Genomic DNA, 27136 nt, shown 5'->3' with positions numbered 1-27136 from the left:
TACAGGCTTCAACATCTAAGCATTTTATTGATTAATACAACAATGCAAGCATCATCCTTCTAATCATACATAATTGGCCCATTTCCATTTGAACAGGAATCACATCATGCTCTGGGTTGATGTCCCAATTCATTGCTGACTTAACTTTGTGTGAGGGGGTCCTTATCTGGTATAACATTTGGACCCACCTAGTTCATCTATTTTAGCTGAACAGGGAGGGTCTTACCCTTTAGAGCAGGGGTCCTCAAACTTTTTAAACAGGGGGCCAGTTCACTGTTCTTCAGACTGTTGGAGGGCCAGATTATAGTAAAAACAAAAATTATGAACAAATTTCTATGCACACTGCATATATCTTATTTAGAAGTGAAGAAACAAAATGTGAATAAATACAATATGTGGCCCTCGGGCCGTAGTTTGAAGACCCCTGCTTTAGAGGGTACATTTTATCTTTGAGTTAACAACTTCTGCCTATAGGGAAATTGTAGTGTGAAAAAATACTTTACAGTGGCTTTACTGGGGGCTTAGAACCACATTGATCCTAGGCCCAGGGGCTTTGGTTCTCACAGCTGGAGAGTTCAAAGATGGGGTGCTTTTCAGGCCTGTGGTGCCAGCAGTTACCCTGGCCTCCTCCCAGGTGCTTAGGTCTCCTGGGCCACAGCCAAGGGTGCTGAGTTATTTTTGGAGGTGATGGTTGCTGATATGGTACTAGGATCAAACTGGGGTCAGTTGCATTGTAGGAAAGTACATTACCTAGTAATTACTACCAATTTTCTGTCACCTAGTTTTGTTGTTGTTGTTGTTGTTGTTTTCCCAGAAATAGAATTTAGGGCATGTGAGGGGCTGGAGAGATTGCACAGCAGTAGGGTGTTTGCCTTACATTTGGCTGACCTTGAAGGAACCCGATTCCATTCCCGGCATTCCATATGGTCCATGGTCCATGGTCCATATGGTCCCTCGAGCCTGCCAGGACTGATTTCTGAGTGCAGAAGCCAGGAGTAGCTCCTGACCACTGCTGGGAGTGGTCCCAAAACCAATCAATCAATCAATCAATAAAAGTTTAAAAAGAGAGGCCGGAGAGAGCACAGTGATAGGGTGTTTGCTTTGCATGCAGAAAGACGGTGGTTTAAATCCTGGCATCCCATATGATCTCCTGAACCTGCCGGGGACGATTTCTGAGCATAGAGCCAGAAGTAGCCCCTGAGTACTGCCAGGTGTGACCCCCCCCCCCAAAAAAAAACAACCAAAAAAATAATTAAGGCATGTGAAACTAAGCAACTTAAGGTAATATGTAATTTCCAGTGGCATAAAAGCACATATATAAAACACACATATATATATCACATATATAGTTTTCGGCCACACCCAGCTGTGTTCATGGGTTACTAAATGCTCTGTGCTGAGAAATTACTCCTGGTAGGCTCAGGGAACTATATAGGATGCCAGGGATCCAACCCAGCTCAGGCACATCCAAGACAAATGCCCTACCCACTGTGCTATGGCTCCAGTCTACATGAATGTATTGTTAATGTATGATAATTAAATCCTGTGTATAACTTATGCATTTTTTCACTTGAAAAAATTGGAAGTTTACCTGCTCTGGCTATGTCCTGAGTCTACTCTCTATAGCAATTATAATCACTTCAAGACTGTGTTTTTTTAAAGGTTTTTTTTGAGGGGTCACATCCAGCTGTACTCAAGGGTTACTCCTGGCTCAGAAATCACTTTTGGCAGGCTCGGGGAACCATATGGGATGCCAGGAATCAAATCTGGGTCCGTATTGTGCTATCATTCTGGCTCTAAAAAAATAAATAAAAGGGCTGGAGATAGTAAAGCAAGGAAGGCACTTGTCTTGCACACGACTGGCCCTGGTTTGATTCCTGGTATCTTATATAGCTCGAGTCCTACCAAGAGTGATCCCTGAGCACAAAGTCAGGAACACATTTGATCCCTGAACACTGCTGGGTATGAACAAAAACACACACACTCATACACACACACACACATATACACATACACACACACACACACACACACACAGAGAGAGAAAATGACAGAGGAATGATTTCCAGCTCACTTATCCAATAATTCCTCTTTTAATTTGACTTTTTACGCTTACACTTAAGCACTGGCAGCACAGACTGTTGTTTGCAATTCAAATATTCAGATTTAAATGAGAACAAAATTTGTGGCCATAGATACCAAATATTTTATCATAGTTTCTTTTTCTGTTCACAGTTGTTAATAAAAACAAGCAAATACAAATAATCAGTTTCTAGGTGATAGTAGGAAGTGAAAAAAAAATCAGCCAAAACTGTTAGGCTCTCTTGCAAGGGATTTTAGGGCCTTTGTTATTTTTATTTATGCCAGAATAAATGACCTTTTAAAACATGGGCATATAGGAAGCTTGCCACAAAAAGCGGCGCAGTGCAGTTAGTGCAGTGTAGGACAGAGAAGGGACCACTAGGACAGTGATGAAATGATCCCTCTGGACAAGAATTGGGCACTGAAAGGAGATAAAGTAACATGCATAATACCCCTTTAGGTGCCTAAGCCATTGCAAACCATGCTGCCTAAAAGGGGGGCGGGGTGAGAGAGAAAGAGAGGGGGGAGAGAAGGAGAGAGAGAGGGTGAGAGAGAGGGAGGGGGGGTTTGCACGTGTGCATGGAATCAAATGCACATAGTCTCTAGTCTGCCGTCTGCTGGAGGGGTCGGTGTTTCAGCTCAGTCCACAAGTCTCTGCTGAGATGAAGAGGTAGGCAGCTGAACTGAACTGGATGCCACTGAACTATTTTTTTTTAATTTTTTTTTATTTATTTATTATGAGAACAAGGGTGCAAAGAAAGAGGACAAGGTAAAGTTACAGTGGAAGGACAATCACCCATAGCATAATTCTCAGAAGAAGTCCCCTTGCTGATATCTTAACTTTGAAATTTCAGCCAAATAACATTAAGATAAATAAGACAGAATCCATGTACAAATACTTTGTCCCTCAAGTCCCCAGATTGTAACACATTATAATATTTCTTAACAGTACACAAGGCAATCTAAAGCCATAAAACTTACGTAACTCCTTAAACATTACAGGCATAGTATTTTCTTACATTTCCATATACATGCATATTAGCTTAAGTTAACCTCAAATTTTAAGTGAGTTCTTTTTAAGGATTAGAGTCAAAGGAGCACAGTAAAAGTGGTGTTAGAGTGGCAATTGTTGTTTGCATAGGCCCACCAAAATATGAGGGACATGGAAAGAAATAACCTTGGTCTAAGTACAAAGAGACCAGACCCCTGAAGTTTCCTGGCACAAGACCAAGTCTAGGCTCCAGGCAAGTTAGATCATCCAATCCAATACATTGTCTGTAGTGCCAACACACTTTCATTTTTCACACAGTCTCTGTTGTTGGTATCATGTTTCTGTATTAAAGATCCTGGAATCTGCATATCTTACATTGAAGTCAGGATGTGGAGCATCCTCTCCTTTTACCTCACAATCAAAGGGCAACGCAGGGAGCCCTGCCCTGTAAGCAGTTCGTTGTTGTTGTTGTTAAGTCTTCTCAGTGTTAAGGGAAGTCTCTTTTGAGCAGGTCGAAGTCTGAGCAGTGTAGGTCTTCTGTGGTAGAGGATTGCTTCCAGGTGATGTTATAGACCAGCCTGGATGTTTCGTGGATGGCTTCCCTGGTTCAGGGGAGAATGGATTATGCCCTTTCTTCTGAGGTCTGTGCCAGGTCGTTATGTCAATGTTCAGGGTGTAAGGTCCCTTTGCACTACAAGATTTGTGTGTTCCAATCGCTATCAGATAGGATCTTATTTGTATGTATAGTATTTTCCCATTTTAATGTGCCTATGCAAATAAAAAGCAATGCCACATGGGGTTATTGGCGCATATGGGGGCCATAAGAACAATTCCAATGATTCCCATGACATGGTTCAATCATAAGCATTAAACTGGGGGACTCTTCCACCAAAATTCCTTGTTAAACAGCTCAAAAAGAGAAGATAAAAAGTGGTTAGAATCATCACTGTATAAGACAACATTTAGTAAGAATTATAGCTGTCAGAGAAAAAACACAAAATATTCTAAAGAAATACGTGTCCATTTTATGTATCTTGAAACAGTTTGGGGTTGTCACACACAATGCACAGCTTTGGACTGTGATTAGGATTGTACACTACTGAAGTTAAAAAGAGTAATGTAGGTTAGTGATGTTTGAGAGGGGGTTAGAGAGTTAAGGAGTAAAAAAGAGCTTTGTAGGGGTGTGGGAAAGGGCAGAATACAAAATGAACATTCTGTATACGCAAAACATAACACAAGAATAAGGAATATTCTGAATACATGAAGTACGCACGAGGGCGTGAGCCCCCGTGCGGTTCTGTAGTTTTTGGATGCCTAGGGAGGAATTTCTCACCCCCTCCCCCAGGGCCCGATTAACCAGGCGTGGCCCTGAAGACCCGCCTGGTGTGGGGGGAATCATGCTCGCCTGGACTAAGTGGTCAGCCCAGGGGTCCTATGGCTAGCTGTCCGGCCCAGAGCCCCCATCATACCAGTCAAAGGCACACGAAATCCTGGCATGTGGAGTGTTCTGAGCCCAGCCGAGCCTCTGTAGTTTTTGGATGCCTAGGGAGGAATTTCTCACCCCCTCCCCCCAGGGCCCGATTAACCAGGCGTGGCCCTGAAGACCCGCCTGGTGTGGGGGGAATCATGCTCGCCTGGACTAGCCACTGAACTATTTAACCCACAATATTCCACGCTTTGTATGAGACCGAGGCAGTGATGATGATATCTGCGAACTCAGTGATGATGACAATGTCTACGCTAATACCCTCTCATCAGATACAGCTGAAGCTATGTTTGGACATACAGAGGAGGAGGAGGAATCCAGTTTTGAAGGATTTAGCTTGTAATTTAGCTTGATTACCTGTTAGGCAATGGTTTTCTGCTTTATTTAAAGTTTTAAAGTTGCTGTTGCTAGTTTACAGTTTTTCTTCAGCAATAAATATTGAAAAACATTTAACTTAGTGATTCCTCAATTATTTTAATTGTTTTGGGTATATATTTTTATTTTTGGAATTTACCAGTGACTGCTGCATTTTCCACCTCACCTTATTCTTGAGTCACTAAGTTTTCCCAGTTTTTAGGGTAAAATTAGATGGTTCAGTTTATACTTAAGGATATGGGTACATTATTATATTAACACTTAATGGAAAATACTAAAATCAGGAGTATCTTTTTATTTTATTTTATTTTATTTTGGGCCACACCCGGCGATGCTCAGGGGTTACTCCTGGCTATCTGCTCAGAAATAGCTCCTGGCAGGCACAGGGGACCATATGGAACGCCGGGATTCGAACCAACCACCTTAGGTCCTGCATCGGCTGCTTGCAGGGCACCGCTGTGCTATCTCTCGGGCCCCCTAATCAGGAGTATCTTGAGGCAAATAAATTCCAAATGTTTATACAGTTGTTGTGATGGGTTTTTATTGTCAGTCAAGTGAGAATTGTTCAGAAAGCCCCCCAGAAAGAGTCCTACCTATTAGGACACTCCCGATGGTCTTACAACCAAGTGAGAATGTCAGGATGAAATTCACTACAGGAATGTGAAGTTTTATTTTTATTTTTCGGCCATGCCCTGAGGTGTTCAGGGTTTTTTCCTGGCTTTGCACTCAGGAACCACTCCTGGTGGTGATCAGGGGGATCCTACCTGGGTGAACTGTATGCAAGGCAAGCTAACTATCTGCTGTACTATCGCTTCAGGTCTGGAATGTCAAATGTTAACAGGACACAAGAATATGCTTTCTGGTAGTGAAACAAGAGATGTTAAGGCTCACTGGTGGAATAATTGAAGAAGGTCACACAATAAGTGGCCCAGCCTGTCTTCAAACCACCCAGTAGCTCCTTTCATTTGGTCAAATAATGGCACAGAACTGAGCCTGAGCTGTGTTCAGGACACAATAGTTCTGGTATTTATATGAAGCTAAGTGTTCAACCAACATCTGTGGTGGATGAAATCAGATCTCTAACTGCTACCTTTTTTGTCATTCGGTATGCAATGGGATACAGCACATTCAGAACTTTCTTTGATCCGTGACTTTGGGCAAGACTTTCCATCTCTGGGCATAACTGATTGCACTGGATGTTTGCTTAAAGGTAATTGTGACCCCCCCCTCCCCCCAGGCAGGTTAGACTCAGGGTCTCAGGGCTATTGTCATTGGGATACAGAGAATTAGGGAAACAAGACTGATCAGAGCAAGACAACCAGAGGCCCCTAAGCTCCAGGAAATGCTGGAAAAGTGGGGGGGGGGGCAGAGTCTGGGGTCTCAGGGACTGCTGGTAAATGAGGGTGGGAATGAGGATGATTAAGGATGTTCAAAGCAGGACAAAATTAGTGTGTTAGACTCTCCAAGGTCAGAGTGATAGGACCGAAGGAGGGCTCTTGCCTGGCACACAGCTGACCCAGCTGACCTGGGTTTGATCTCAGCATCCCATAAGGTACCCTAAACACTGACAGGGTGAATCCCTGAGTGTAGAAACAGGAGTAACTCCTGAGCCCCCAAATAAGACACTCCAAATCTCCCCCATTTTGTTTGTTTTTGGGCCATACCCACTGGTGCTCAGGACTTATTCCTGGCTTTGCACTCGAGATTCACTCCTGGAGACCTAGAGGACCATATGGATGCCAGAGATCAAATCCAGGTTGTCTACATACAAGGCAAGTACCCCACCTGCTGTGCTATTGCTACAACCTTTAATCCTACTTTTTTTTTTTTTTGGAGGGTTCACACCAAAACCTAAGTGCACAAATTTCATTCCTTGTTGTTCTCCTCCACATGCCCTTAGCCTTTCTCTAAGGATGTGTGGGCACACTTCAGATGACTGTTTCTCCCTTTGTGCTGGCAAACTAGGTTCCAGAGGCACAATTGGCAGCTTTAGAAAGACAGCAGATCAGGTCTGGGGACTAGGGTTCTGAGGGGACTCAAGACTCTACGCTTCAATTTCTTTCTGACCTTTCCACACTGCTCCTACTGTACTGTACAGAGCCTGGCTTGCTACTTGATAGCTCTCAAACACTACTTAACTTTACCCTTCCTCAGTGTCCTCTTCAAAAATTCAGAGCTAATACTATTTAATCTCCTGTTAAGAGAATTTGATGGAAGAAGCCAAGATGATATTACAAGTAATGGGGGCTGGAGAGATAGCATGGAGATTAGGCATTTGCGTTGCATGCAGAAGGATGGTGGTTTGAATCCCGCATCCCATATGGTCCCCCTGCCTGCCAGGAGCAATTTCTGAGCACTGAGCCAGGAGTAACCCCTGAGCGCTGCCGTGTGTGAACCAAAAACAAACAAACAAACAAAAAAATGGTGGTACTTGTAACTAGCAAGTTCAAGGGCCTGAATACTGTGGGGAAAAGAAAAAAAAACAGGGACAAGGTGGGATATTGCTTCAAAAGTGCTAAGCAGAGGCCAGAGCCATATCACAGTAGATAGGGTGTTTGCTTTGCATGCGGCTAACCTGGGTTTGATCTCCAGCATCCCGTATGATTCCACAAGCCTGCCAGGAGTAATTTCTGAACTCAGAGCCAAGAGTAACCCAGAGTGCCACCAGATATGGCCCAAAACCAAAAACCAAAACCAAAACCATAACAACACAACAACAACAAAACCCTGCTAAGCAGAGTGGTAGGGACAGAGAAAGACATTAAAAAATATTGATGCCTTCATTAGCATTAGGGGACTCTATTTGACTGGATAGTTTGGGTTTCGAATTATGAGCCGTTCCAGTGAGAAAGAAGGATTAGTGGATAAATGGCCATAGTAAGAAGGGACTTTGCAGAGAAAATGACTCAGGGCAGGACCAAGCATGTCCTGGGTCTGATCCCTGGCTGGGTTTTGGAAGAGGCTCTGGGATGAGCACATTAATCATAGACCTTTCAGCTTGCTGCTGTCCATATGGGGCACTAGCTAGTTGTGCCCTTACATGCATGGATAGCACATTTGAGGGTCCATCCTGACTTAGAAGCAGTGAATAAAGGTAGGAGAAGCTCCTATTAAGCACTATTTTCTCTCCTTCCTGCTGGCTGGCAGAAAGCGCCAAAGCAATCATTAAGCCTGGGTTAATTATCTCTGGTGGTCAAGAAATGCTTAGTGGCAAGAAAAAAAAATAACAGGAAAAAAAAAAACAAACAAACAAAGCAGAACAGCTGGACCACATCAGTTAAATGCTAACTCCTCAAATCACAGGCCACACAGGGCAAGCCTGTGGCCTCAAATTGAATGTCTTGCTTTAGTGGAGGCAGAAAGCAAATAATGCAATAAAGGGTATGTGTTTTCTGAAGGAGAGGTCCCCACAAAGGCTTCTGGAAGATTCCAAGAGAAGCAGGGTTCAATTCTGGGTTGGCAACTGTTTTTTTTTGTTTTTAGTTTTTTGGGTTTTTTTGTTTTTGTTTTTGGGCCACACCCAGCGGTGCTCAGGGGTTACTCCTGGCTGTCTGCTCAGAAATAGCTCCTGGCAGGCACGCCATTGTGCTATCTCTCTGGGCCTGGCAACTGTTTTTGAGGCAGGATTAGGAGTGGGATCAGTTAGGGACCAGGCAAGAGGTAGGGAACAGCTTAACCACTGGATGCCTCCAGGAATAAATCAGAGCAGTCATGTGACTCGGGATATCTTATTGGTAAGGAAGCAAATATCACCCCAAGGTGGTGTGGTCATGGCACTTAATAGTCAGGCTCTGACCCTGAGGAAGTACTTCCTGTCAACTTTACAACTGGCTAATGAAAGGGACACTTGTTCTTTCTCAATTTGAGTTGGACTGGAGAGATAGAGCAATAGGTAGGACTATGGCCTTGTATATAGCCAGCCTGGGGGAGATTAATTTCTGGATATGAGCTTCATTTCATCCCATGTCCCTTATTAACTTTTTTGTTTTGTTTGTTTTGCTTTGGGGCTAGACCCTGCAGTGCTCAGAGGTTCCTCCTGGCTCTGCACTCAAGATTTACTCTTGGCGGTGCATCGGGGATCATATGGAATGCTGAGGATCAAAGCTGGGTCATCTATGTGCAAAGCCAACACCCTCCCCACTTTGCTATGGCTCTGGCCCCCATGTCCCTTTAAGAGGCAATTTTTATGGCATAAATACAAACAATAAAACACCTAAAATCCCTTGCAAGAGAGTCTAACAGTTATCTGATATTTTTTTCACTTGCTATTATCACCTAGAAATTAATAGTTTCGATTATTATTTTTAGTATCTGTGAACAGAAAGCACCATGATGAAATATTCAGTCTCCACGACCACAAATTCTGTTCTTGTTTGAATTTGAATATTTGAATTGCAAATATATGACTGTGCTCCATTAGGGCTTAAATGCAAGCTTGAACATCACATCTTTAGAGGATTTTTGAAACAAGTTTTTTTGTTTTGTTTGTTTTTTGTTTTTGGGCCACACCCGGCACACTCATGGGTTACTCCTGGCTCTGTGCTCAGAAATCACTCCTGGCAGGCTTGGGGGACCATATGGGATGCCGGGGATCAAACCCAGGTCTGTCCCAGGTTGGTCATGTGTAAGGCAAATGTCCTACTGCTATGCTATCACTCCGGCCTTTGGAACAAGTTCTTGATCAGTAAGTACATAGAGTTTTAGAAGATAAGGAATTGGGACTAAATGGTATTGATGGTGGTACAACAGTAAGATTATATTTCATTTCTCCCAACTGTACATGGAAAATGCTGGCAATGGCCAATTTTACATTATGTGAAGCTTTCCACATTTTAAACTTTAAAAATTAAAAAAAGGGGGGGAGGTTAAAACAGGGACTTGGTGGGAGGGAGGAGCAGAGAGGAGGAAAAGGACTTCAAATGGCAGGTGGTTTAATAAAGACCTCTAGTAAAGCTGTTCTCAGGGTTCCCAGCAAATCTCTAGCCAACCCTGATCCCTGTGGGAGTTTGTTGTCAACTAGTGTTTTGTGCAAACAAAGTATTTGAAAAGAGCCTGAGGCAGAGAGTTCATCTGAGCTGGTAGAAGGTAAACGGCATTGCCAACTATGAATTTGTGGACTGGAGTAAGGCGAGCTGAGTGGGAGCTCAGCCCATAGGGACCATAACATCATAAATCTTCAATGCCTCATTGCTTGCACCCCTTCACTCCCACATTTCTAAAGAATTTGCTGAATTGGGGCCCGCAGAGATAGCACAGCAGCATTTGCCTTGCAAGCAGCCGATCCAGGACCAAAGGTGGTTGGTTCGAATCCCAATGTCCCATATGGTCCCCCGTGCCTGCCAGGAGCTATTTCTGAGCAGACAGCCAGGAGTAACCCCTGACCACTGCCAGGTGTGGGCCCCCACCCCAAAAAAAGAATTTGCTGAAATCTCAAGACCTTTCCCTTCCAGACGGTCCAAGTCATCCTTGCTGGATATTAAAGGATAGACTTATCATCTGCATGCGAGGCCCATCTGGCAGAGATGTGTGGAGCTTGTTTCATTTTCTCCTGCTTCTTGCCATTTGTCCATTTGTTAAAGTGTATGCTTTTCAGTAAGGTTCTGTGTGGAAGGCCAAAGCACAGCAGCTGCGCAGGATCAAGGATTCAAGAATCCAGTTTGCTGAGAGCATGGCCTGGGACAAACAACCTCACTGTTCTGAGTCTTGATTTATTCATCTATTAAAGCAGAAGTAACCTAAGTCCTCTCCTTCTGTGGCTTTTGGGAGAATCAACAAACGTTCTTAAAGAAAATAATGGCTGCCAATACTTCTCAGATAGTCTGATCCAGGCAAATATATATGGAGCCTTCTCAGAGAGGTGGGGGAAGGTTCTTTTTTTCTGCATGAACTACAGCAACCCAGCACTACCCCCTACACCTTCTGACAGAAAGGGCCTACCTCTGCAACTTAACCTTATCAAACTTCCAAGCCACCTAATTTGTTTTAGATCTATAAATCTTAGACATCGCAACACCTTAATATCTTGTAGTGTCAGCCCAGTAGGATCCCAGGAAATGTGATGGGAAAGTTCCATAGAACTCTCTACACTTCAGTGAGCCTATTCAGTAGCATAGAATATTCAACTAGCATAACCCACACACAGCCCAGCAAATCCTTAGATACTGACTTTAGTCATACCATGGAGAAATATAATTATTTTGAATTGACCTGTGTTGATCTAATTTGGATCATTCCATTTGCCTTTGTGTTGTAAAAAAAAAATTGGGTTGTGCCTACATGGAGGTAAGCTAGGGAAGTGGTGTGAAATTGGGGTTACTGGGTAAGGGAAGATCACGCTTGCGATGGGATTGGGTGTTGGAATAGTTAATGCCTGGAATGACTGCTGTAGTATGGACAACTTGGTTAATTGTGGTGAAGAAGAAGAAGAGACCACCCCCCCCCCGCTCACTCCCTCTCCCCCCCCCCGCTGCTACGTGAAAAAAAAGAAGAGAAAGAGGAGGAAAAATAGGAGGAAGAAGAAAAGAAGAAAGAAGAAGAGACCCTCGCTTGCTCCCTCCTCCCCCCTGCCTGCTAAGTGAGAAAAGAAGAAGAAGAAGAAGAAGAAGAAGAAGAAGAAGAAGAAGAAGAAGAAGAAGAAGAAGGAGGAGGAGGAGGAGGAGGAGGAGGAGGAGGAGGAGGAAGAGGAGGAGGAGGAGGAAGAGGAGGAGGAAGAGGAGGAGGAGGAGGAAGAGGAGGAGGAGGAGGAAGAGGAGGAGGAGGAGGAAGAGGAGGAGGAGGAGGAAGAGGAGGAGGAGGAGGAGAAGGAGGAGGAAGAGGAGGAGGAGAAGGAAGAAGAAAAGATGAAAGAAGGAGGAAGAGGTAGAAGACAAGGAAGAAAAGGAGGAGGAAGAGGAGGAGGAGGTTCTACAGAAACCATAGGTAGAACCATGCACAGCATCAGTTAATCCGTCCCAGTGCTGGGAGGGACCGACACTGGGACTGGATGATCATAAGGATGCTGCAACCTCAGCTCTCAATTCTAAATGGAGCCTGGACTCAAGGAGAGGCAGAAGCACTTCTTTAACTTGTCCTAACTGTCAACCACACTTTACTGCTCTGCAAGTCGGTTCCTAGTACCTAGATTCAGGAATAGGGATGGTATAGGCTAGGCTTTCTGTCAGAAAGTTGGAGTGGTTCCATGTCTCGAAATAAATGACCCCAAGCCCAGACCTCTTGCTGCTAGGAGGGAGGTATGTCCTCCTCCCTGGGAGAGAACAGTTTAATGGGCTCTATGTGGTAGGCCAACACATACTGCTGTGGCTGCGCCATGAGAGGCATAATCAATTTCTTAGGCTGCACCAGGATCATCTTCTTAGGTTCGGCGGCAGAGGAGCTGTCTCTTTTCAGCTTCAGGTTTTGGGCAAAACCACTTTTTCCTCTGGACAGTGCTGCAAAGGCATTCGAAGGACCTGTGCCTTCCCCAGATACTCTGGGAAAACAGAAGGCAGGAGAGAGTGAGGAGGCTAGACTGACCCCTGCCCTGGGTTTTCCCTCCCCACTGCCAGGCTTCCAGATAGGAGCAGGCAGCTATGCATGCGAGCTTTCCCCAGGTCCAGCTTTGCCTCTGGGCTCTGCTGGGACCTAGGGATTGGGATCCCTTCCTGGCACTGGACCACCTCCTGCTTTCTTTCTAGCCCAAGTGATAAAAAGCTAGAAAACAAATGCCTATAGTAGACTCTCTCTGAGTCTAGAGGGAAAGTCAAATATATATCTTCACCTGCCACTTTCTCTGACCCTGTCTGAGGCTCTTGGCTGATACAACAGCCCCTTGTTCCACTCTTCTCCACCCCATCTCATGCTCCTATAGTCAATTCTCTCCCCAATAGTCAGAGGGGTCTCTTTATGCTTATTACCTTCTGGTACACCCCCAGGTGTTTTGTGGGAGACCACAGCTCAGCCATTTCACAGACTTTCCTACACACTGTTCCCCCTATTTCTTATCCTGTCCCCATTAATATAGGCCCAGCCACCTTGGCTTAATGATTCTTCACCAACAGAGGAAGACATCTGTTAGGACATTATTTCCAGCAAACCTCCCTCTTTACCTCTGCAGATGCTATCTTTCCTGACAGATTCCTCACCCTGCCAGTCTGCCCATCATGTTTTCTCTTGCTTCTATTTTTCTCACTGTCTCTCATTACATGGCCCTTCTGCGTGTTCTGCAGCAGTTCCCCCTCAGATAGCTGCATTTGTCTGCATACCACTAGGTCAGGCCCTGCTACATCCATTGTGGGCTCAGTTCTTGGTTAGTGAGCCTGAGTCTCACACATACAGTGTTTAAGCATTTGTGGTGGGACCCAGTGCAATAGAACAGCAGGAAGGGCATTTACCTTGCACACAGTCAACCCAGATTCTACCCCTGACACCCCAGATGGTTCCCCGAGTACTGCAGGAGTAATTCCTGAGTTGAAAGTAAGCCCTGAGTATTGCTAGATGTGGCCCCAAAACAAAGCATCTCAAAAAAAAAAAAAAAAAAAAGAGCATTTGTGGACTCAATGAGCAATGGGACAGAACCGAGAGCAAAGATTCATTTCCAGGTTGCCTAAAGTCATCTGAAGAAACTAGCCATGGTGGTGCCTTGAAGACACCTCCCAAGCATGATAAATTATGTGGGCTCTTACCTGGTTTTTCGCTTCTTTGTAAAGGTGGCAACTTCTTCTGGGATAGGCTGCAATAAACATAGATGAGAAACTAGGGTAATTGGGAGTAGGGGAACAACTAATGGGAGGGCAGGAAAGCATGATTTTCCCTTCTGAAGACCCACAAAGCATGACCCCCTTGTCCCAAGAATATATATACATATACACATATGAATATATATACATACATACACACATATGTCCTTATATAGTAGTGACTGAGTCTATTGCCTCCTGGAGCCACAGAAAGCTGGACCAGTCCAGCTGCTGCTCCTTCCATGCCAAAACACCTCCTTGAACTCCTGTTTCCCTTGGGAAGGATTTATGGGTGGGAAGAATGTTCCTAGTTTGTTTTTATTTTGGGCTAAACCTGGCAGTCCTCAGGGACTCAGTCCTGGCTCAGCACTCAGGAATTACTTCTATCGGTGCTTCGGGGACCATATAGGGTGCTGAGGATCAAACCTGGATCATTAGTGTGCAAGGCAAATGCCCTCCCCACTGTGCTATCACTCTGGCCAAGGAATCTGCATTCATAATGAGGTTCTGTGAGCGAGCACTGGGTGCTGGAAGGCTGCTGTGCTAAGTTTGCATCCCAACTCTTCTGCCCATCTGCCTGGTGATTTCCAAGTCATTTGACTTGTTCCTGAACCTTCTTCTCTCCCCTAAGATGTGCAGCTGGTGTTGCCTAGGCAACTGATAGAATGGACTAAAAGGATTGAAGACTTCCTAGTTTGAAGTGTCAGGGGACCATGGTGAATATTGGTGGTTCTGGGATGCATGCAGACCCTACCATTCTACCTAGGAAGTTTTTTTCTATTTCCCTGCCCCTCCCCTCAAGAGCCAGGCCATAATCAGGGCACTGGCCCATGTTGGTGCCCCATCCCTGCTCCACCTTCCCAAAGGTTGTAGAGCATGGATGAAGCTTATCTGACCCCAACTTAAAGCAAGTGACACAGGTCACCCCCAGGGGGATCCTGATAGCTGTAGCCACTGTGTGGTTTGGTAGAGTGCCCACCAGCAGAACTGGGAATCCTGGGAGAGTCAACACCTGGGAGCAGCCTATACCAGGTTCTTCTTGGGACCCCCTAGCTTGTGGAAGTAGAGGAAGATGGCACCCAGGCCTACCTGTAGGATGTAAGCAAGTTTCTCTTTTGCTCTTGAACTTCTTGGAGTTGACTGAGGAGTTTCTCCTCCAAGAGAGAAACGGAAGGTGGGGAAGGGAGCTGGGCCACTGCTGTGTTCAAAAGCCTGATGGCGAGCTCTTTCTCTGGAAAGAAGCAGAGCTCATGGGTGAGAGTCAGGCAAGGCCCCCATGTGTGTTCCCAGCTGGGGCAGGGCTGGGATTGCTGATTCTGGTCTTTGCATTTCTCCCTCCCTCCCTGGAGCTGAGGCCTGCTGAGGGGGTCTTTCCAGGAAAAAGGTCATGGAAATCTGCTGAGGATGGGAGAGGAGGACACGGTGTGTGTGTGTGGGGGGGGGGGGGGAGTGTCCTACAGGGCTCCGGAGAGCTCAGAGGCTAGTGACTGGGATTCTGTGGAGCCACCTCACCTTTTTGAGGAGCGCCAAGCAGCCACAATTGGATAGAAGTCAAGCAATCTGTTTGCAGGATTTGACACAGGAGCTCCAGAACCTGTAGGTGGTCAAGCCCAGCTCAGATGCCCCGATGGGCGTTCCAGCAGCAGCACCGGTAGTGGACTCCCCGGAAATAAGGGTCCCAGGGACATACCCTCTAGTTGGCCCACGATGGTTCCCCTCACCCCCACCCCTATCCAAGGACTTTGCCCTTTGTAGATTCTTTTTATTCCCACAGCCCCAAAAGAAGATTCTTCACCATCTTATACCAGATGAGAAATTTGAGACCCGAGAGAGGAGGGTCCCAGCCAGGAGATGGAACCACATTTCCCTTGTTTCCCATTTGGGTGGACTGTACCCCCCGAGGTCCCTCACTGGGAAGGTCAAGTCAGAGTTGACAAGTTGGCCGCTTGGAGACGCACCGAATTCTGAATCCCTTTGTTCCTGGTGTGGAAAATGCAGGGACCCTGCAAACCTACCCATTCTAAAGGGTTCAGAGACTGGAAGTAAGACCGGAGAGGTGTGGCGCTCCCAGTGGAGCAGTTTCCCCGGCTGCCTGCCGTCCAATAGCAGGCCCTGCTTCCCAGCTGTCTCCTCGAACTTTGCCATTTTTACCACTCCTGGCCATATTTCCCCCGGTTTCCTCCAGTCAAGAAAAGAAAGATCCGGTTCAGCCTTGGGAGGGTTACGGAGCACCCCTAGGGCAAGGCGCTGGTGGTTGCTGGGTCTATTCTTGGCTGGAGTTGAGGCCTGTGGTAGGAGGCAGAGTCTCTGGTATCCTAGGAAAGTGGGGGTCCCTCAGAGATTGACAGTCCATCTTCTTAGGACCTGGGGGGGGCTGTCAGTGCCCAGAATCTCTGCCTCAGCCTTGGCAGAGTGGGCACAGGGCCTGGGGTATCCCAGGTCTATGTCTTCTAGGTGCCCACTCCCTCTCAGGCCCACCCTCCTCTGCATGGCCCCATCACTCCCCATTTGCCCATGCCCCTTCTCTCTCCTTTCTCTCTTTCTCTCTCCCAGTTCGACTTACCTGCCCTGTGCCCCCTCCCCAGAGAACCCGAAAACCCAATTCCAGGCATGGTGAAGCCGCCCTGCAGTGGAGAAAGTGCCCTGTTTTAGTCCCAGCACAGTCATCTGATCTTAGGAGCCTGGGGTGCAGGATGCTGCTTGGCAGGACCTCATCATCCCATCAGTGGTGGAATGAGGGTCCCAGGCCCTGTCTGCTCTCCCTAAGCCCTGGCCTGATTTGAGGCACTGGGAGAAGGTCCATTTTCAAGGGGCCACAAGGAGGGGTAGTGCTTGGCTGCTCCTGGGGAACAAATCCATCTGATTTATTTTTGTTTTTGTTTTGGGGTCATACAAAGTGGTGCCCAGAGGTTACTCCTGGCTTTGTGCTTAGGAATCAATTCTTGCAGGGCTCAGGGGACCCTATGGGATGTCAGGATTGCAGTTGCACCATCTTCATGCAAGGCAAGTGCCCTCCCTGCTGTAATAGCTCTGGCCCCAGAATGGGGGTATATTTTAGCAGACACCTCTGATGCCTGAGTCTCCCTCATTAAGTCATGGTCTTGCCTAAGGACTGAGGAGGAACCTTGAACTCAGAGGAATAGGCTTTGGGCTTTGTGGTAGACCACACCAGACTATCACAGAGCAGAAGGCTGCTCGCAGGACCAGTCAAGCAGGCTGCAGGGCTGTTGTCCTGAGAGGATGGAAGTTCTACAAGGTTCAGCCTTCAGGTTCACTGCCTTTTCTTCTATCTTTGGCTTCCTCCACAAACATTCTAAATGCTGCTACCTAAATTATCCTTCCGGTTCTCAGTTGGGGCTAGGTATCCTAAAACTTATCTGGCCTACTACTCCCTTTCAGTTAAAAAATCACGAATGCCTCCCACAATTGCACCAGAAGCTGCCCAACCCAACTTGATTGTCCAATGTAGTTGCCCACAGTCACTTTGAGAAATACTGGGGTATTCATGGAACTGAGTGAGGTTTTGAGAGATAAAGCACTTAAGGAGAAAAGGACTGATCATCAGAGTCTTGGAGGCCCAGCAGGGCCCATGGAAGGCATAGCCAGGCCAGGTCCTTACCAGCAGCTCCTGGTCCTCTAGGATGAAGGCCTGGGGGCCACCATATTTTCTCCGGGCTGCTTTGCCTCGCGTCTGATAGGGGATGCGGTGGCTGGTGGCTCTGGTGGGTGGGGGGATGAGCCGCCCCGTCTGTGCTGAGTACTTGGCCCCCTGCTCCCGCTGAAGTTCCTCTGGCTAGGATACAAATGATACAAATGACCAGACTCCAGTGTAAAGGGAAGCAGAGGGAAGGGACAGAAAGAAGGTGCCCACCAGATCCTGCAGGGGGCGCCTTTAGTTCATCTCCTAGAATCCCAGATGGCAGCATTACAGAGGCCTATATATCAACCATACCAGCTTCACTCCAGCCCCAGTGAGGGCAGGAGGGGGGTGTGCTCTAATATTACAGCCATATCTCTTTTTTCCTGAAGCTTCTAAACTAATCTAAATAAATTAACTTCCGTTAATCTCCTAGGCCTTATATGCTCTAGGCTGGCCCTTAGTGCTGTCCTTTCAGAGGCTTGAACCCAGGCTCCTGGGCCAGGCCACTCTAGCCCTACCTACCCTCCCTCCAGCTTAGCTAGCCCGGTTCTGTCCTCTAGACTTGCATATTTTCTTGATTGAGAGACAATCCTAAACCAGGTTAGAGAGAACTAGCCCCAAAGCCACCAACTCCTGTGCCTGCAGTGAGGAATGGGGCATTCATACCCATTTTATTTCCTTAAAAATTTTTTTATTTTTTGTTTTTGGACCACACCTGTTGGTGCTCAGGGGTTACTTTTGACTCTGCAATCAGGGATCAAGCCTGAAGGGGCTCATTCAGAAAGCCACATGAGATGCCAGGAATCAGCTACATGCAAGACAAGTGCCCTATTCACTGTACTATCTCTCTAGCCCTTTCATGCTCATTTTATAAAATTGTGTTTTTCAATTTTTTGGGTTTGGGGCCACACCTGGTGAAGCATAGGGCTTACTCCTGCTCTGCACTCAGGAATCACTCCTGGTGGTACTCCGGAGACCATATGGGATATCGGGGATTGAATTTAGGTTAGCTGTGTGTAAGGCAAATATCCTCCCCACTGTACTATCTATCCATCTCTTCATGCCCATTTAAAAGAAAAAAATCAAAGCCCAGACTGCTTTGATTCCCCTCCAAAAATAAAATATGTAAAGTAGGAACTCAAGATCTAGCACTACTGGGGGGTTCAGAGGGGTTTATAAGTATCAACTGGTAGGCTCTGCTCCCTCATAAAGGTCTGAAAGAAGGAAATGAAGAAACTTTCCTTCTAGATGACCATCTCTACCAACTGGCACCAGCTAAAAAAAAAAAAAAAAAAACAAGGATCAAGCTAAGTGACCTTGAGTGCAGCACTGAGTTATTGCAGAGCAGGGTTGAGAATCAAGTGGCCCAAGGTAAGGGCAGATGGGTCAGCCTCAGGGAACTCCTTCTTCAGCTGCCTGCCACTGTCCTTATAGGGTCTGCAACTTTAAAGACCTCCAGAGATTCTCTCCATCGCTTAGGAGCCAGTCATGACCCTACACTGAGACATGAGAAACGAACCCATCTTGCCCACCTTCCTCCTTCTCAAGTGCCCCTCACTGGCAATCCTTCCTTCCCCTGGACTCTTCAGATGCCTTGCACTGTTCAGGTTCGGAGCTTTTGTGCTGAGTGTGTCCCCACCTATGACTAAATATTCTCCCTCTCTCCTATGGGCCTTTCACAAATTTCTCACTGGGCCACTTCTCTGATCTTGGGGCTTCATCTATCCCTAATTGGGCTTTCTCATGCCTCCCTTACCCCACCAGCTGGAGGGTTGAATGCACTCCATTTTTGTTCCTACCTTTTCCTCCCTTTTGTCTTTTGGCTGGTGGGTGGTAGAGATGGTCAGCTGGGAGGAAAGCTCCTTCAATTCCTTCTTCCAGGCCTCTGTGGGGAAATAGGGCCTACCAATTGACACCTATACTCTCCCCTCAACCTCCCAGCATGGCTGGGTCTTGGGTTCCTACTCCACATATTTTATTTTTGGAGGGGAAGGAGTTGAGGGCATACCTGGCCAGCTGGGATGTGATGTGTACTACGCCAGGATCTGTGTTTAAGGGTCACTCTTGGGGGGGGTGTTGGTGGGGACCATGTAATGCCAGGGACTGAACGGGGGTCAGGCACATGCCAGGCAAGTACTTTTACCCCTTTTCTATCTCTCCCATCCCAATCCTGTGTCTTAAAGAAAAAGGGAAGGATGGGACCAATAGCACATTGTGTAGGGCCTTTGCCTTGCGTGTTTGATCCTAGCATGGCCCGAGAGCCTGCCAGGAATAATTCCTGAGCACAGAGCCAGGAGTAATCTCTGAGAGCTGCCAGGTATGGCCCCTAAACAAACAAAAAATATAAAAATGGGGAGATAGCCCTTTAAAGGCAGAGGTGTAGCCACTTCTGGAGGAACTGCTGTTCCTGCCCCATCCTTAGTCTTGCCCCGGCTCTATTGGGAGATGCTAGAGAGGGTTTGACTCCTGTACCCATATATGTGGTTTCTTCTTACCTTCTCCATGCTAGTAGGCCTGTGAGCCCCAGGCAGGCAATGCCAGAGTCTAAACCATTGGGCCTTTACTGAGGGCATCCATCAAGGGCATGCCAGAAAGACTTTCTGAATCTCCTTTCCTTGCCTGCTCATCCCACATCTCTTTCTGGACAGCTTCCCCCAGTCCTTCCCAGCTGAACCTCCTACCCCAATCCTTCTGCAGTCTGAGAAAGGGGAAGGCTTGTCTCTGCAGAAGCCTCTGGAACCTGACTCCAGCCCCTTCTATGGCTAACTGTCTGATGAACTGTTTTCTGAACACTGAAGTGACTACTGTATTTTCCGGTGTATAAGACAACTTTTGAAACAAAAAAAAAGTCAACCGAAAATCGTCTTATATTATACGCCGAGTATATCCCAAAAAATGTTTCAATATGCTGCTAAACGAAACAAACAAACAAACAAACAAATCAGGCCGCAGAGTTTCCAAATCTCTTTCTTGGGGGCTCCCAAACAGTACTCAGGAGATCTGGGGGCCACTTCTGGCAAAACCTAGCTAACCGTGTTGGTGGTTCAGTGCTCGGGTCTGAGGATGGGGTGTGGTTTGGTTCATGTAGTGGGGGAGATTAACTGACGCCACCAGGGAATTGCCAGAAAAGGTGCCTATGATAAGGGACCAATCACTGCAAGGCTGCTCGGACTGCCTCTCTCAGCCAATCCAAGCAGGCTTTTTATGCATGCAAATTAGACAATGTCTGGACCCGAATCTACACTGTCAAAAGCCTGCTCAGATTGGCCAGAGTCAGAGAGGAAGTCTATTACAGTATAACCTTTGAAACTTTGCTTGCTGTGATTGGCTCACTGTGGTACATACAGTTGCAGCACAGGAACATTCTGTCTGATACAGCGAATATAGGCCTAAACCTATTAACTGCAAAATTAGGGGGTTGTCTTATACGCCCAGTCATCTTATATGCTGGAAAATACAGTATTTCCAAAGTTCTTTCTATCTGATGCTGCAAATCACGGAACAGCAATCATGTGACTCCAGCTCCCTTTCCTGGTCCTCCACTTGTTGTTGAGGGAGGGAGAGGGCTGCTGGCAATGAGTTTCCAGGGAAGGATTAGAGACTTCGCTCTTTCCCCAGCACTAAAGCAGCCCCAAGATCTGCAGCCTGCACGTCTTTGAAGATGCAGAAACTGAGGCTTCATAAGATGAAGGGCTCAGTAGGCCCCTCAGGAAAGAAGATGCTTCAAGAGCAGTGAGTGGGACCAGAGGAATAGTACAGTGGGTTCAATCTCTGGCACCCCACGTGGTCTTCGGGGGCCTGCCAGGAGTGATCTCAGAGCACAGAGCCAGGAGTAAGCCCTGATTGCAAACTGCCAGGTGGGGCCCCAAACCCCCACCTAAGAGCAAGGGAAGTTAGTGAGAGGAACAATGGAGACCGTCAAAGAGCTGAAGCTTTTCCACTCAACAGATTCTAGTGGTAGTCTCTAATGTGCATGGAAAGTTCTGTAAAGCCTCTGTAAAATACAACTCTGCATTGTAGACAGGGCTCACTCCCATTCTGGGGGTTGCCCACGTCACCATTGGGGGTGTGACAATTTTTGTGAGGGTTCTGGGCCACACCTGATGGCACTCAGGGGTTACTCCTGGCTCTGCACTCAGAAATTACTCCTGGCAAGCTCAGGGGACCTTATGGGATGCCAGGGATCAAACCAGGGTCCACCATGTGCAAGGCAACCCCCACCCCCCCACTGTGCAATTGGTTTGGCCCTGCCATTTCTTCAGTTAACTTTGGGGGGGTCCCCTCAGCTCTGCTTTTCTGGGGGGAAGCCTGTGCTTTCTCTCAAAATCATGACTTTTCCTCTGGCCCCCACCCCCGATATTTCCCTAAATGAAATGATTTCATTTTATTATTGGCCTCCTCCTGAGTTTCCTTCCTGGAGGGGAGATGAAGGTCCTGAAACCTGGATGGAGGTCAGGATTGGTTGACAATCTCCACTTCAATGTGTTAAGAAATGGGTGCTGGGGTCATGCCCACACTCCTCATATCAAGTGGACCTGGGTGCAACTTGATCTAATGACTGCTCATGGGACTGGAATTATGCTCATATTCTTGCCCTGCAGGTGTCCAGGGCTGACCTTTTACCTGTCCTGGCTCACCTGACCCAACCTGATTTTGGAAGCCTGCAGTGAGTCCAGGGGGCAGGGGTGGCTCCCTCCATGTACATCTACCCCCCTCCCCTTCTCTCCACACTCCCAACACAATCACCTCAAATCCAAGCTGGTGGAACCCAATTCTGAAAGCCCATCGGAAGGTAATGGGGAGTAATACAAATGCAGCTGCTGGAGACGATGAATGAAAGTGGGAGCCCCTAAAAGGTCTTTTCCTTCTCAGACACCCACTCCACAGGGGGCTTTCTCTGGAGGGGTTTGCTCAAGGTGTGGGGCTGTGGGGCTGCAGCCCACATACTCACCAGAGAATAGCAGTGGTTCCCGATTGGACTGTGGGTCTCCCACGGGGGTAGAGAGGTGAGGCATCTTCACAAAGCACCCCAAGTTCGAGTGGTGAGGCAGCTGGGTATAAGAAAGCACTTCTCTGACTGTGCACACACGGTTCCCAGCCAGATCTGGGAAGTGTTCAAGGAGAGGAAAAGGAGATTTAAGTAGACCTCCAAGAATGCCAGGCAGCCAGCAGGAGTAGGAGGTTAAGGAATGCAAAGGCCTTTGGACACCAAGATTCAAGGATATTGGGTGCTTAGAATGGAAGAAGAGGGCCGTGCTGAGTCACAGAAAGCCCCATTTCCTGAGCTCTTTCTTGTAAGCCAGGAGGGAACCACAATGTGAGCACAAAGACAATGGAGGGGTAAAGACCACAGAACAGGGATGGAGGTGTGTGTGTGTGGGGGGTGTAAGGTCTGCGACTATAGTCACAAATGTTCAGCTGAGGATGGTCCACAGGCCCTGGACTTGTGAGCTAACACTGGAGCTAAAGTAAGGCCCCATCCTGTCCTATAAAGGTCCCTAGAGCTCCACTAGGGGTCACCCCTGAGCACCACTTGGTGTGTCTCCCCCAAACCAAAATTCAAACAAAAACCAGCACCTGGGCCAGAACTGCAGCTCCAATAGACCAAAAAGCTGTGGGCTCCATGCTGGAGACCAGGGACCTCATTCTCAGTACAGACATAACTCATCCTGCTAGCTGTCAGCCTGTCAGAGAGACAGGGTTGGTGAAGCTCTGGATTATTTTTTGTTTGTTTTGGTTTTAGGGCCACACCCAGCAGTGCTCAGGACTTACTTCTGGCTCTGTATTCAGGAATCACTTCTGGCAATACTTGGGGGATCACTGGAGAATGTCAGGGATCAAACCCAGCATGCAAGAAAAATGCACTATCAGCTGTGCTTTCATTCAGGCCCCTGGGTGATTTTTTTGTTTGTTAGTTTTTGGGGGGTCTGACCTGCTGGTTCTTAGGGTTGACTCCTGGCTCTGTGCTCAGGGATTACTCCTGATGGTATTTGGGAAGACCTTGCAGGGGATTGAACCTTAGTCATGCCCATACAGTAGGTAGGCTAGCATCCTACCCATTGTGCTCTCTCTCTGGCCCTCCTCTGTCATTTCTACTTAAAGTTGGCATTGCCCTTTAGTTGGCATGTCTACAGAATAGGGCCACCAACTCCCTTGCTTCCTCCCTGGCCCAAGTGTCCATCCAGGGAGGCCAGCAGAGAATTTGGTTCATTTCTTTGCTCTGTCATCCTGTGGCTCTCATTTGAGTTGGGAAGATGATTTCATGGGGATGGAGGGGGCGGACTCTGAGGACTCACTGCCTCCTGTATCTCCTTCTTTTGGGGAGGTGGTCACACTTGACTGTGCTCAGGATTTACTCCTGGCTCTGCACTCAGGAATTACTCCTAGAGGTAATCAGGAGGACCATATGGGATGTCGGTGATCAAACACAGGTTGGCCACCTGCAAGGCAAATGCTCTCCCCACTGCATTATCTCTCCAGTCCTTCTTCACTTCTGTCTCTCCTGCCTCTGCTCACTGGCATCTTTGCTGCTGCTCTATCAGACAAGGCAGTCATGGCCCTGCCTAGACTGTCTTCCTGAGACTTCCAAAGCTCATGGCCTTCTCAGGTGCTCTCCACCTTCCTGCCCTGTTCCTGCTCAGACTCCCCCTCCTAGTCTTGGCATCTTTTGCACTCTTGTTCTTGGTCTGTTCTGTCCTCCCTAGAGCATTTCAAGGGGGCTCAAGATGTCCCTGACTTGTGAGCCACACTCAGATGATGTTCGGTGGATAATTAGTTTTTGCTTTAGTTTTAGTTTTTGTGCCACACTCAGTGGTACACAGGAGTTACTCCTGGCTATGTCTTAGGAATCATTCCTGGCAGTACTCAAGGGACCATACGGGATGCCGAAGATCAACCCCAGGTGAGAGGCATGCAAGGCCAATGAATGCCCTTCCTGCTGTGCTATCACTCCAGTGTCTATCATGCTATCACGCTATCACCCACAGTGGGTGTTGAGTGAGAGGACAAAGAGACCTGAGTTTAAATCCAGATTGAAGCTCTGAGCCAGTCCCTTCTCCCTCCCTTTTTCTAATTTATAAAAGGGGAGGATGTAGGAGATCTGGGTGCATCTCCCCTTTCGGCTTGTACTCCTCACAATCTACCTAGGGGAAGTCCAAGCCCCCTTGTTTCTGGGCATTCCCCCCCAAAACATTCATTCCCATGGCCCACCTCCTGATCCACCAAGACCCTGCCCAAGGGGAAAATAGCCATGGTGGTCCTACCTTGAATGTGGCCCATGTGCTGGGGGTGCGGGTGGTGTCGGGAGAAGAAAGAGTGATGGCTGAGGTTGCCGAAGCGGTAGGTGCTCAAGGATTTGGGCTCTTTCTGGATCGGAGTAAATTCCAGCATCTCCGGAACCACTAGTTCTTTCTGCAGCCTGCCATTCTCATGGCTTTTGGGCCTAAGCCCCAATTTTTTTTCGGACTTCGGCTCAATCTTCGCACTGCAGGAGAGGGCCAGGGGGAAGCTGTGGGCCCTGACAGTGGTGCCAGAGCTCAGAGCTCAGTGCTAAGTGCTCAGCAGAGCTCATCCTGAGATGCACTGAACTCAGGCTTCTGGGGTTCCCTGTCACCCCCCAAGACACTCCCAGAGTCCCCCTTTGGTGCCAGTATGGCCCCAGGGAACCTAATGCTGTCCCGAAATACCTTAGAGAACTAGGATCCAATCACGAGCACTTGGATAGAAGCCCCAAGGACCCCACTTTTTTCCCAGAAATCAGCTCAAGCCACAAAGAAAAACCACAGACAGACCCACCTGCTCATCCAAACACCTGGCATGGAGCAAAGGCATGTTATATGAAACTCCCGGGCCAGGGGGAGGCCCAGCGAGGGCCAGTCCCCAAGCCAAACAATTGTGGCCACCCATGACAAAGCCAAACACAGCTGCCACTCCACCCCACCCTCAGAACCTTAAGGCAGCCTTGGCATAGACCCAGCATCCCCCACTGACCTGACCACTTCAAACAAGCCTTTTCCTGGTTCTGGGGGGGGGGGGCTTCTCAGAAGAGCAGAGTGTGGAACAGCAACAGCAAGAACACAAGGGAACACTCCTTACTCTCCCCGAGTTGCTCGCCCTCTTGGATTCTACCCCTACCCACAGTGCTCCCTGCTCCTACACATGGCTGCTGACCCCCCCCCCCCCTACTCCAGCAAAGTTCCCTGCTTGGCTGCTCTCTGGTCAGATGCTGCTGGACCACCTGCCTGCTCGAAGTCTGCTTGCCCTTCTCCTGGTGGCCCTGGCTGTACGGGGTCCCTCTGGAGGAGTAAAGATGGGCTCTGGATATTCTAAGCAAGGTGGTCTCCCCCTGGGCCCTCTGAGGCTCTTGCTGACCAGGTCCCCGAGTGTTCTGTTTCGTCCTTGATTTGCTTCTGAGACTTAAAGAAATAAAACAGGGGCCAGAGAGAGAGAGAGGACAGCATGTAGGGCACTTGCTTTGTACCACAGGACTGACCCAGGTTTGATCTTCGACATCCCTCTGGTCCCCCAAGCCCACCAGGAGTGGTTCCTGAATGGAGTCAGCCCTAGGCACTGCTGGGTGTGATCCCTAACAAAAACCAATAGAAAAAGATATAAAGCAAACCTTCTGAAAAGGTGACCATTAGCTAGTCTCCCTGTCCCTCAGAGAACCACTGCTAACTATGCTCTGTATCCCAATCACTGACCCAATGACAGGACCAGCCTGCAGTTCGAACCAGCTGGGGTTCAAGAACCCTCTAAGAGCTTGGCTAATGATAGTGAAAGGGAAAGCAGGACTGGGGTTCCTGGCTTGCTCACATAAGGTCCCTGTCTTCCAAACCCAGCCCTGCACCTCAGGGCGTTGGGAGAATGTTCAGAGCTTTACCTGGTGGGTGGGTGCTCAACCAATTGCATGTTCACCTCTGTGGTCATTGTTTCAAGAGGAATAAAGTCCACTTAGTTCTGGGGTGGAATGGGGCCTGTTGGAAATCCAGAAGACAGCACTGGGCGTGCAAACCAAAACAGACAGAAGGTAATAATATTTTCTCTCAATGAATTTTTTTTGTCAACCACTTTCCCTAACCAGTTATGTCCCAGAGCTACAGTGAGAGAGATTCTTAGGGGTGAGCCAGGACTGACTACAGCCAGTCCAAAGCCTAAGGGTAGAAGAACAGAGGAGCGAGAGGTGGTTTGGTCAAATAATCCAACACTGTCTGAAATGGAAATAAAGCCACAAAATAGCCATGTCTCTCGAAAAGAGTTAAGCAAGGGCAATAAGTTTCAGAAGGGGTAAAACCTGAGATCCTTCAAAGTACACTGGTTAGGGACAGACATAGGACACAGACTCTAAAGAAAAAAAAAAAAAAAGCTAAATCCCAGGCTGGAGCAATCACAGCGGGAAGGGCATTTGACTTACATGTAGTCAACCCAGGTTTGATCCCTGGCATCCCTTATGGTCCCCTAAGCCTGTCAAGAGTAATTTCTGAGCACAGAGCCAGGAGTAACCTGAGTGCTGCCTGGTGTGGCCCCAAACAAAAACAAAAAATGTTAAACCCAACATTGAGCTGCTGGGGGAAGTCACGGAGGGGATGACTAGTGGTAATATTCTAAACCTTTGTTTAGAAGGTGGTTATTCTAATATTTAAGCATGAAATATATGCTCATTTGAGATATTTACATTTAAAGGGGCAGAGCAATAGCACAGCGGGTAGGGTGTTTGCCTTTTACGCGGCTGACCCGGGTTCCATCCCTGGCATCCCATATGGTCCACTGAGCCTGCCAGGAGTGATTTCTGAGCATAGAGCCAGAAGTAACCCTGAATGCTGCTGGGTGTGAGCCCAAAACAAAAACAA

General features: G+C 47.6%; 1 protein-coding gene across 1 annotated transcript; it reads right to left on the bottom strand.

The window, feature by feature from the left end:
• Positions 1–12322: 12322 nt before the first annotated feature.
• On the bottom strand, positions 12323–26216 carry TBATA (thymus, brain and testes associated). Its single transcript, XM_049788105.1, has 9 exons — positions 26170–26216; positions 24551–24771; positions 22240–22392; positions 19088–19173; positions 17268–17435; positions 15161–15242; positions 14738–14879; positions 13595–13641; positions 12323–12402 (listed from the first exon to the last, which is right to left on the bottom strand). The coding sequence occupies exons 1-9, from the start codon at positions 26214–26216 to the stop codon at positions 12323–12325; spliced, it is 1026 nt and encodes a 341-aa protein (XP_049644062.1).
• Between the last annotated feature and the right edge of the window lie 920 nt (positions 26217–27136).

This window comes from Suncus etruscus, chromosome 15 (assembly GCF_024139225.1).
Source record: "Suncus etruscus isolate mSunEtr1 chromosome 15, mSunEtr1.pri.cur, whole genome shotgun sequence".
Lineage (NCBI taxonomy): Eukaryota > Metazoa > Chordata > Mammalia > Eulipotyphla > Soricidae > Suncus > Suncus etruscus.
This window is presented reverse-complemented; position numbering and strand designations above follow the sequence as displayed.

Bases quoted from the DNA above. Each gene is read 5' to 3' on its own strand.
- TBATA (XM_049788105.1), bottom strand. From the start codon at position 26,216: ATGACCACAGAGGTGAACATGCAATTGGTTGAGCACCCACCCACCAG. The intron at 17,436-19,087 runs GTAGGAACAAAA...TCCTAGCCAGAG, and splicing joins AAGACAAAAGGGAGGAAAAG to GAACTTCAGCGGGAGCAGGG. The intron at 13,642-14,737 runs GTAGGCCTGGGT...TGTTTATTGCAG, and splicing joins AACTTGCTTACATCCTACAG to CCTATCCCAGAAGAAGTTGC.